Genomic DNA, 12,177 nt, shown 5'->3' on the forward strand with positions numbered 1-12,177 from the left:
ATTAACAGAAGAGAAAGCCCAGCTGAGATTTGATAGCCTAACTTTGTAGTAGATTCAGGCATCAAAATTTCTTGATTTTCTGCAACTCTTTCAGTAGAACAAAAGTTAGGCTGAAGAAATTGACAATGGGAGTAATCCAGGGTTTCATTTGTCAAGGTTTAATTGGGTGATAGACCAAGGGGGAAGAGATTTGAGAGAAGATAGTATAATAATGAAACTGGTTCACCAAGTGTTAGAGATTGAGAAGGGAGGAGAGTGTAGATGGTGCAGAGGTGATGGCCTGGGAAAGTACTGAGAGATAGAAAGAAGTCATGGGATCAGGAGACATAAAGCATAGGGAGACATGGAATGATAAAAGGTAAAGGAATCTTGGAGTTTAGGAACATAGAAATGTAACTTAAAAAAAATTAATTTTTAGTTTTCAACATTTATTTCTATAAGATTTTGAGTTTCAAATTTTGTCCCCTTTCCTCACCTCCCCCTGCAGCAAGACAGCATGCAAGCTGATATAGGCTGTACATATACATTCATATTGAATATATTTTCACATTAGACATGTTATAAAGAATATTTAGAACCAATGAGAGGAACCATGAGAAAAAAGAATCAATAAAAAGAGAGAGAGAAAATAGTATGCTTCGATCTGCTTTCAAACTCCATAACTCTTTTTCTGGATGTGGATAGCATTTTCCATCATTAATCTTTTGGAGTTGTCTTAGATCCTTGCATTGCTAAGAAGAGGTAACTCTATCTAGTGTTGCTGTTACTGTGTACAATGTTCTCCTGGTTCTGCTCATTTCCCTCAGCATCAGTTCATGTAAATCTCTCCAGGCTTTTCTGAAGTCTTCCTGTTCATCATTTTTTTATGGAACAATAGTATTCATATACCACAACTTGTTCAGCCATTTCCCAATTGATGGGCGTCCCCTCAATTTCCAGTTCTTGACCATCACAAAAAGAGCTGTTATAAATATTTTTTTGTACACATGGGTCCTTTTCTCATCTGTATGATCTCTTTGGAATATAAACCTTGAAGTGGTATTGCTGGTTCAAAGAGTATGCACTGTTTTATAGCCCTTTGGAACTAGTTCCAAATTGCTCTCTAGAATGGTTGGATCAGTTAACAACTCCACCAACAATGCATTAGTGTTACAATTTTCCTATGTTTTCTCCAGCATTTATGACTTTCCTGTTTTGTCATATTAGCCAATCTGATAGGTGTGATATGGTACCTCAGAGTTGTTTTGATTTGTATCTCTCTAATTAGTAATGATTTAGAACATTTTTTTCATGAGACTGTAGATATCTTTCATTTCTTCCCCTGAAAATTACCTGTTCATATCCTTTGACCATTTATCAAGTGGGGAATGACTTACATTCTTATAAATTTGACTCAGTTCTCTATATAGTTTAGAAATGAGGCCTTTATCAGAGACACTAGCTGTAAAAATTGTTTCCTAACTTTCTGCTTCCCTTTTAATCTTGATGGCAGTGGCTTTGTTTGTACAAAACCTTTTCAATTTAATGTAATCAAAATTATTCATTTATATTTCATAATGTTCTTTATCTTTTGTTTGGTCATAAATTCTTCTGTTCTCCATAAATCTGACAGGTAAGCTATTCCTTGCTCTCCTGGTTTGCTTATAGTATCAGCCTTTATGTAGGGAACTTACAGAAGTTTCTTGGCTTTGCTAATGAAATGTTCCCCCTCCCTATATTATTATCTGAAAGGCTACAGGGCAGACAAGCAAGAGGATGTATTATGAAGGGAACATTTTGGGATCCCTTGACCTTGCTAGGTATATTCCCCTGTCCTATATAGTCATCTGCTAAGATTACTGGGCAGATAGCAAGAGGGCATGTATTCTTTTTTGTCTATGCCCCCAGATATGGTCCTAGAATAATACCCTAATAAGTAACTAACCTTAAGCAAGGGTTAATAGTAAACAGGATTAAGGGAGGCTCCTTCTACATTATTTTTATTCCTTTGATGTAGGATCTTTCTACATTATCTGCATCCTTTGGGGGTGTGGCGGGGGGGCATAAAAACTCTGAGCTCCTTGCATCTTTGGCTCTGTATGAAATGGTCCTATAATAAACAGACTATTGATTACACCCCATCTCATTCTCACTGCTTGCTAGCCCACCAATTGCACTGGACGCAGTACCTTTACACCTAAATTGTGTACCCATTTTGACTTTATATTGGTATAGAGTGTAAAATGTTGGTTTATGCCTAGTTTCTGCCATATTATTTTTCTAGTTTTCCCAGCAGTTTTTGTTAAATAGTGAATTCTTTTCCTAGAAGCTGGAATCTTCAGGTTAGAAGTGTAATTCTTGTGGATGATGATAAAATTAAGGTCAAGAGCTTCCCTGTGTGTAACTGAGGCAAGTGAAGCAAAATATGGGAAGTGGAATAGACTGAGGAACTGGAAAGTGGAGAAAACATCAGTATATATTGAAATCCCTTACTATGAGGGCAGTAACTGGGGACACTGTGTGAGCCAGGACTTATATTTATTTAGAAAGGAGGAAGAAATTCATGGGGATCAGTACATAAGGACCAGAATTTGAACTGGATAGTAAGTTTGTATATTGTAAATCTCAAAGACAAGTGGTTGCTGAGTAAGGAGCGAGGATTCCAATACCAGAAAGGGTAGGCAGGGAAGCATTATTTTATTTTATCTTATTTTTTTGCTTTTTGGAGGGGGGAAGGAAGGGCAATTGGGGTTAAGTGACTTGCCCAAGGTCACAGGGCTTAGTTTTAAGTGTCTGAGGCCGGATTTGAACTCAGGTCCCCCTGACTGCAGGGCCGGTGCTCTATTCACTTTGCCACCTAGCTGCCTCAGAAGCATTATTCATATTCTACGTTTAATATGTTTTATTATAAATTTGTGGTAATTTCTTAATTTAATTTGAATAAAATGAGCTAAGACATTTGCATAGATTATGTTGTGAAAAGTGAGTAAATGGGGTTCAATTTTTTTCTTTTGCTGAAAAAGAGCAAGGCTTTGCTACATGAATTTTGGAAACCGCTCGTCCCTCATGCAGAGGCATAAATACAGATGAATTGTCCTGTGCTGCCAGCCCCACCAGTGTCACCGGAGGAGAAGGTGGGAAGGGTCGAGAGGCAGGTTCCTGAGGGCGGAAGTCTCAGCCTCTCAAGTTTATTTGTGAGCACGGGACAGCTATTTGTCACCCGTGGGAGCCTGGAGAGCCTGGGTGGATCGCGTCACTTCTCTCTGCCAGTTTCCTTATTTGTAAAATGAGCAGACTAATATTCTGAGATTTAAAAGGCTAACAGACGTAAAGCGCTTTGTAAACATTAAAGTGACATATGAACGGTGGCTATTATCATTGCTCTAGAGGAAAGGGAAACACTGAAGAGGTTCCGGGGGAGGCCAGGGAGGGCGGCACCCGCTGCCTCAACAAGCCAACTCCCAGCCCGGCCCCTCCAGGGCTCAGCAGCGCGCCGGCCACGGAGCGAGGACTACGTGCGGCTGCGCGCCTGCGCTCCCGTCGTTCGGGGGCGGGGCTTCGGGAGGCGGACCAATCACATCGCAGACGCCCTCTGCGCAGCGGGGTTTTTGAGTGGCCGCGCAGCGCCCGGCCTGGCCCGCTCCCTCCGCCTCCGGAGCGGCCGTGGGGATGCGCGTGGACCTGCGGCCACGGGTGCCCTTGCGGCGGCTGCGGAGGCCCGAGCGAGACGCGTAGCTTTTAGTCGCCATGAGCGGCAGGCCCAGGACCCTCTTCCAGACTTGGGGCTCCAGGGTCACTCGTTCTGTTCGTTCCTCCTCCGGGGGCGGCTCTGGACCCGGGCGGCCGCTGGGCCTCCCCGGCTTCGAGACCTGCGCCCCGGCAGCGGTGGAGGACTCGGAGCCGCCGGAGCCGCCGCAGCCGCCGGAGGGGGACAATGAGGTGCTGCTGGTGGCGGCGGACGAGGCCGAGCGGCGTTCAGGGGGCGGCGAGGACCCGGCCTTTCCGGGGCCCCCGCAGGACTGCGGCTTTTGCCCCGCGGCGGGGGCGGTGTGGATCTATCCCACCAACTTTCCGGTGAGGGAGTACCAGCTGCGCATCTCGGAGGCCGCCCTGTTCTGCAACACCCTGGTGTGCCTGCCCACCGGGCTGGGGAAGACCTTCATCGCCTCCGTGGTCATGTACAACTTCTACCGCTGGTTCCCCGCTGGCAAGGTGGTCTTCATGGCCCCCACGAAGCCCTTGGTCGCGCAGCAGATCGAGGCCTGTTCCCGGGTGATGGGCATCCCGCAGCGCCACATGGCCGAGATGACAGGTATTCCAGAGGGTTTGGGGGCGTCACTGGGTTGGGAAGGGGGTCCTCACCGACATAGTGTGGTGTCCCTCTCGGAACGCTGCTCTCCCCACTCCTATCGCTTCTCTGAGCTTGGGCTTCCCTGGGCATTAAATACGCTCCGCGAGTGTTTATTAAGGGCCCACGACATTCATTCAGCTAACGTTTGTTAATCGCCTAGTAAGTACCAGGCACTGCCGAGGTCTGGGGACACCAAAAGGCGTCAAAAACCGGCCCCACCCTCCAGAGCTTGCGGTCTGAGCGCAGAGGCAACAAAGTAACAGTGTTGTTCAGGGGAGATACACGTGGGATAGATTGGAGATGATGTCATAGGGAATGCACCGGCGTGAAGAGGGAGCAGCAGAGAGCCTTGCGTTGTGATGGTAGACGACTGTGTACTGCGCCTTTTTACGTTGTTTCTTTAGCTCCTCACTGCAGCCTTGTGATGGAACTAAACACATAGGCGTGTCTCGGTTTTACGGATTTGGAAATAAGGCTGAGGTGAAGCCATTTGCTCAAGTTCACACGGTAGTAAAATGGAAGATTCTGATTCCAGATCTAGACGAAAGCTGTCAGATCTATAGCTGACCTGTGGTCATAAGTGGGTAGAGGCGATGGTGGTGAGTGGGAATGGTGATGCCTTATTTCTTCAAAAAATCCAAACTTGGGGCGGCTAGGTGGCACAGGGAGTAGAGCACCGGCCCTTGGAGTCTCAGATGTGGCTTCAGACACTAGCCATGTGACTTTGGGCAAGTCACAACCCCAACTGTCCTCCAAAAAAGCAAAAAAATATACAAACTTGAACCCCAACCTTTTGATGCTTAGGATTTCTGGAAGAGATCATGAACTCATGAACTTAGCTTAGATTTACCTTGATCAGCTTATGTGACTTTAGATTTCCATTCACTGTATATATGTAAAAATTAACTTTTAGGGTTTTTCCTTTGTCAGTCATTCCTATTAGTGATTTTGACTCTTTTTAATGTCTTAGTCTTATCAGGTCTTTAATCCTTTTCTGTAACAGCTACTTTGATGGTTTAGGCTTTGATGTGGAGCTTCAAGTCAAGCTTATGATGTGGAGGTCAAGTCAAGTTGAAAGTCAGTTAGCAAAGAAAAAATTTCACTATCAAAAATGAACCAATTTCCCCCATACTTTATTAAGGGTAGCAGTTTATAATCTTACTCGTTCTTATTTTTTCAGGTTCTACCCAAGCTTTCATCAGAAAGGAAATATGGCACAATAAAAGAGTTCTTTTTCTCACTCCTCAAGTTATGATAAATGACCTTTCTCGTGGAGCCTGTCCTGCTGTTAAAATTAAGTGTCTAGTTATTGATGAAGCTCATAAAGCTCTTGGAAACTATGCCTATTGCCAGGTAATGATTATGTTAGTATTTTGGGGTCGTAATCATCAGAGAGGCAGCATGACATAGTGGATAGAAATACTCCAATATGGAGTATTTTGGTTGTGTGACCCTAGGCCAGTGTCATTCATTTTCTGTCCTGCCCCACCCCCATGTTTTATTTGCATCCCTGCCTCCCCCCTTTTCTCTGGGACTGTAATCATTGCTAACTAATCTGGAAAACATTTATCAGTTGACTGCTCTGTTGTTCTGACTCAGTCTTTGTGACTTACCAGTTCAGAATTTCTTATTCTAGCTACTGGTCCAATGTGACATCTCTACCATTGACGTAGTCATTACAGTCTTGGTCTTCCCCTTGCCCCGAGGGGCCCTGGGATCTCACTTACTGGCAGCTGCTGACCTTGCTAAGGAATGAATGATCATGCTTGGAAACTGTCTCAATCTCTCTTCATTGCACATTTTTATTTTCAATAGCACTGTGCTTGATACGTGAATTATTCCTAATTAGGAATCCTATTAGGAATTCTATAGATTATCAATTTTTAGTAATCAATTTTTACTCAAAATTAAGTAAACTGATTCCAAAATTGTTGTTTATGATTTTTTAAAAGTAGGTTACATAATTGAGAAAGTACAAATTCCTTTTAATTCCCACTACAATCAATCGCCTACTCTTTTATACATTACATATATTTTAGTAACAGATCTCCTTTCCTTCATTCTGTCCTTCTATTCAATTCATCCTAAATAACTGCCAGATTTTACCATAGACAATAGGAAGCCTCATAAGGTTACTGGGTTATGAGAAATGCTATTTTAAGATTACAGTCCAACCTGAAGAGACAGTATAGGGCTTCTCAGTTCTTTCTCTGGATGTAAACATCTCTCTCCATCATGAGTCTCTTGGGGTTGACTTAAGATACTGGATTGCTGAGAGGTGTCCAGTTTATTAAAGTTGGTCGTCACACATACATTGTGTCTGTAATTGTGTAGAAATTCCTCCTGGCTCTACTCTTCTCACTCAGCATCAGTTCATGTAAGCCTCTCCAAGTAAATATGAAGACCATCTGCTCCTCGTTTCTTATAGCACAGTTAGTATTCCATAACATGCATACACCACAACTTGTTCAGCCATTCCCCAATTGATGGGCACCCCCTTAATTTCCAATTTTTTGCTACCACAAAAAGAGCTGCTATAAATATTTTTGTACATATGGGTCTTTTTCCCACTTCTATTATCTCTTTGGGATACAACCCTAGAAGTGGTATTGCTGGATCAAAGGGTATGAAAGTATTTATAGCCCTTTGGGCATAATTCCAGATTGCTCTCCAGAAAGGCTGGATCAGTTCACAACTCTACCAGCAATGCATTAGTGTTCCAATTTGTCCACATCCTCTCCAGCATTTGTCATTTTTCTGTTTTGTCATCTTAGCCAATGTGACTGGTGAGATGTGGTACCTCAGACTTGTTTTGATTTGCATTTCTCTAATCAATAGTGATTTAGAGCACTTTTTCGTATGCTTATAAATATCTTTAATTTCTTCCTCTGAAAACTGCCTGTTCATATCCTTTGACCATTTACCAATTGGGGAATGACTTATTTATATTCTTATAGATTTGACTCAGTTCTCTGTATATTTTAGAAATGAGTCCTTTATCAGTGACATAGGTTGTAAAAGGCTTTCCCCATTTTCCACTTCCCTCATAATCCTGGTTCCATTGGCTTTGTTTGTACAGAAGCTTTTCAATTTCATGTAATCAAAATTATCCATTTTGTATTTTATAATGCCCTCTAATTCTTCCCTTCTTCACAAATCTGACAGGTAAACTATTCCTTGTTTTCCGAGATTGCTTACAGTATCAGCCTTTATACCTAGATCATGCACCCATTTAGACTTGATTTTGGTATATAGTGTTTAGATAGTGGTCTATGCCCAGTTCCTGCCATACTATATTCCAGTTTTCCCAGAAGTTTTTGTGAAATAGTGAGTTCTTATCCCCAAAACTGGGGTCTTTGGGTTTATCAAACAGTAGATTACTATAGTCATTAACTGCTGAGTCTTGTGTACCCAATCTATTCCATTGATCCACTACTCTGTTCCTCAGTCAGTACCAAGTAGTTCTGGTGACTTTTAAAATAACTTAAAAAAAAAAGTTTGGCAAAAGTACTTTCTCAGAAGGGAAAAAGCAGTGATCAAGTGCCAAGTACAGGGTTTGGATATTAGGCTTGGGTTTGATTATTAATGTAAGACATTAGCCTGCTTTCTATCATCTTTAAATTTAAATGAAAGACTACATATACTTACAATGTTATTTACAAAGGCTTTTTTTAAAAATAAATGTTTTTTTAATTACATATATCAAAATATTTTTTTCCAGGTGGTGAGAGAACTAGTTAAATATACAAAGCACTTTAGAATATTGGCTCTCAGTGCCACACCTGGCAGTGACATAAAGGTAAGTTGATGATGTTTCCATTGAAAAATATAAATACCTAAGAACTGCCATCCATGCTTCATCTAGCCCATAATAATAGCATGAGGGAATATATGAATAGACATGATCATCTTCCTTGCATTGAAGGTATATATAGATTATGAAAATAGCCCCATATATTCCTAAATTTCCCTAGTTTGTTGTAATCAATCTGTCATGTACCTTAGCCAAATTTTTTTTTGCCTGTGCCATCACTATTTTAAAAAGTTACTATTTAAACTATTGTATTGATGATTTAGCCTGCACCTTGAAGGTTCTACCTTTGCTTTTAGAAATAATTCAGATACATCCTACTCCATGAAGCATTCCCTGATCTCCCTGAGTTGGTATATTTTTACCCAGGATAATAGTTTTTTAATTCCTCCTGTTTTGGGGGCTTCCTTCACACAGGGTATGCATTTACATACCAGGAAGGGATATTATTCAACTGTTTAAATTGAAAGGGGTAGGTTGGATTATTTAGCATTTTAGCATTCTTAAGGTGAGAAATTTTAATGTTTTAAAAACCACTTTGGGGTTCTGATGGTGATAATCAGTCTTTTAAAGCATTTTTAATCTATTATTTAAATTTGCTACTTCTTACTTTTTTTTGTTGCCCAGAAGCCAACTTAATTCGTCTTGAGTTGTCATTTTATAGAGACACTGGACCCAGGGTATGTGGCAGGCCAAGGTCAAGGATGACCTCTCCCCCTGACATAATTTGTTACTTGCACCTTTAGCTGTACTCTTACAGTGTGATTTTGAGGGTCAAATCAGCTCTAAAATAGACACCAGTGAGTCTGCACCACACTGATAAACTGTGTACCTTTATAGATAAATAGACCATCATATCTTCATAGTTTAGCAGTTCCCAAGGGAAAGGATTGTGGCTTTTGCCATCATTTTTCTTATGTTCCCCCTCCCATTCTTTCACCTTTCTTCTTTCCTTCTGCAGGGCATTAACCCTTTCCCTACTCCTGCTGCTTGCTTCCTCCTTCCTTGTCACACCCTTTTGGGAGGGGATTGCCTTTTCTTCTCACTTGTTACTACTCATAAATGTGCAAGCTTCTGCCTGAATTGTGAACTCCTTCATATTTGGTATAGGAGTTTCACATGCATGTTCATTTCTCTTGTAATAAATCCAGTTTCAGTGCATGCTTCATGGACTTACGATTTTTCTTTGTTAACATTTTATAGGCTGTGCAACAGGTTGTTTCAAACCTACTAATTGGGCAGATAGAACTTCGTTCTGAAGACTCTTCAGATATTTTACCATTCACTCATGAAAGACGAATTGAAAAACTTGTGGTTCCCCTTGGAGAAGAACTTATAACAATTCAGAATACATACATACAGGTAAGTGGTTTCTTTGTGACTGTTAAACTCCTTAAGTTTCTGTTCTGTGGCATCTTCATAGTTTTTTTGTTTTTGAAAAAAAATTTGAGGATGTAAAAACGATGAACAAATATTATGAAAAACAAACAAAAAGCATTATGTATGAAATCACGAACTTCTTATTATGTACTTTGTTTTTTTAAGTGCTTATTAAATTGAGTAAATAACATCCCTCATCTTTTGTCTTTTCTGTTTAGTCTCTGTGATTTCTCACTAACTCCCTTCCCTGTTCCCTCATAGAGGCCCTACCTTGTAAAAGATAAGCGTGATCAAGCAAAAAAACCCCACCATATTAGCTATGTCAAATATGTTTATATCTCAATCCCCTAATTGTTGCCTCTCTTGCTAAAATGTGGGAGGTGAGCTTCAGTCTTCTAAAGTCGTGGCTGGTCATCACATTAATAAGATTCCTGGTGTAAACGAAAATACTTTTGAAATATATTATTGTTGTCATAGGAATTATTGTCCTGTTTCTACTTACTACACCGGACATCAGCTCACATAAGTATTCCTCGTTTTCTCTGAATTCGTATTTGTTATTTCTTATAACATCATAATGTTCCATTATGCTCAGGTTTGTTTGGCCACTTCCAAATTGGTGGGCATCCTCTTTGTTTCCAGTACTTTGGTAAGACAAAAATGATTGCTATGAAACATTTTTGTCCTTTTCTCCTGTCCTTCATTAGTACTGGGCGGGGGGGGGTGTTGGGGGGGGAGGCGTGCGCGCGTGCTCACCTGCCTGTATTGCTTCAGCTCCTCCAGCAATTGTCATTTTCCTTTGTCATCTTTCGAATTTTAACTTCATTGGAGTTTGAGGGAGCTTTTATGTAGATATTAAAGTTGGGGAGGAGAGGAAGATGGTGAGCCAAGGGCTGAACTCTTAGAAGAGAAAGGAGGGGGAATGATCTGGGAGCTCAGTATTCTACAATTACAGTAATTTTGATTGGGTAGAAAATTTTTAATTGTGTGGACTTCAGCAGAGGAAAGGTTACTAAGTGAAGGAAGCAAAAGATTTAAATTTCTCTCAAGAACTCGTAAAGGTGATGGGCTGAGCAAAGGAAAAGACAGTTTTGGGGAGGATAAGTAGGTATACTGTACCTAACACTGAAGGCCAGTAGTTGGAAAGAATGTGAGAGAAAGAGGTCCAGGATTCAGGGGAGTGTGTTCACTACAAAACAGTGATTTCAGAAGGGTTGAGAACATTTGGAGTGGAATGTGAATGGGACTTGATGGAGGGGCACAGGGACAAGAGAACATGAGGAGGGGAAAGGGTTTCATTTCCTCTTAAATGTTTGCTGACTACTTATTACAGGCATGGGGAGAGAAGCAGGAGAAATCATAGGGGCGGTAATGGTGTACTGATGGGGAAAGATGCTTACACTTCCCGAAGGGTTTTATACAGAGAGTTGGACTGGCTCTGTATCTGTTCCTTCGCCTAGAGGCTGATAGATTGAGGGAAGCCTAGCACAGATGGGGAAGGGAAGAGAAGTTGGCAGTGGTTCTATTTCCAATATCCTTCTACTTCTCACTTTGGCTAGCAGAGGGTACAGATGGTGTAGCAGCAAGCACCCCAAGCGTCCTCAGGGTGGCTGCCAACACAGGTTCTTAGATCTGCTTTGATAAAGGAAAGCAACTCAAAATAGGTTAACAAGCTTACTTTAATCAGTCAAACATATATTGTTTACCTCGTTCAGGGGAAAAAGGTCAGCACCCCGAACTTCAAAGTACACAGGCAGAATTATCAAGACAGAAACAGATCAAGTAGACAGCTTTCCAAACTGTCCAACCATTACATCCATATCAAATCAACATCTGGGTTTCAACATCTGGGTTTTTCAAAGCCAGGGGGGGGCTCTGGACAACGGCTTCCCAGAATCCAGATCAAATCACAGAACACTTCTCAAAGTGAGCCCCCAGAACAAAGCTACACATCAGGGCTTATATAGCCTTGTCCTGGCTCAGAGAGTGTAACAACCTTATTGACTCACTGGCCAGTCAAGAAGTATCTACTGAAAAACAAGCCTCCCTCCCCAGGCTCCAGGTGCACTTTAGCCTGGGGCAGGGAAGAGCTTTAAATTTACATTCCCATTACAGATGGTCTTTCTCTATCTTGAGTAAGCTGGTAGAGGGGAAAGATGGAGAGGGGAATGGGCACATCTGTGTGGATAACAAAGAATACTGGTTTTAGGTTTCGTTCATTACGTATTACCAGCAGGGTGCTGGAGCCTGGTTCTGTGCAAGGCCTGTGGCCTGTGGGTTACTGGTGCCTCCCCAAGAACTTTTCCATAGGTAAAGAAGAACAAAAAAGAAAATGCATATGAAAACACTGCATCTCTATCTACTAAATGCCAGGAGCACAATGAAAGACAAAAGATAGTTTCTGCTTCCAAAGAGCCCACAGTTTAATGAGGATATGGTATGAAAACAATATGTGTGAATAAGATACTCACATATAAACTTGTGTGTATATGTGCAGCGTGCACATACATGTATGTACACATGTGTACACGAACATACACACTTGCTAATTCAGAGATGATTAACGGGGATCACATTAAAGGGGGATCAGGAAAGTTTTCTCATTGAAGGTGGAATTTTAGCTGGGACTTGAAGGCAGGAAAGATAGGTGGAGATG

General features: G+C 41.6%; 1 protein-coding gene across 1 annotated transcript in view; it reads left to right on the plus strand.

Annotated features, from left to right (window-relative positions):
* The first annotated feature begins 3,667 nt into the window (after positions 1 to 3,667).
* The window catches only part of FANCM (FA complementation group M), a 67,527-nt gene continuing 59,017 nt past the window's right edge, over positions 3,668 to 12,177 (plus strand). Inside the window, exons 1-4 of the mRNA XM_069091778.1 lie at positions 3,668 to 4,291; positions 5,511 to 5,683; positions 8,052 to 8,129; positions 9,345 to 9,503. Of these exons, the coding sequence (XP_068947879.1) occupies positions 3,727 to 4,291; positions 5,511 to 5,683; positions 8,052 to 8,129; positions 9,345 to 9,503 (975 nt within the window). The 5' untranslated portion in view covers positions 3,668 to 3,726. The remainder of the gene's footprint in view (positions 4,292 to 5,510; positions 5,684 to 8,051; positions 8,130 to 9,344; positions 9,504 to 12,177) is intronic.

Source organism: Petaurus breviceps, unplaced genomic scaffold (genome assembly GCF_028583685.1).
Source record: "Petaurus breviceps papuanus isolate PSGF00001 unplaced genomic scaffold, PetGlider_PUasm1.0 189, whole genome shotgun sequence".
Classification (NCBI taxonomy): domain Eukaryota; kingdom Metazoa; phylum Chordata; class Mammalia; order Diprotodontia; family Petauridae; genus Petaurus; species Petaurus breviceps.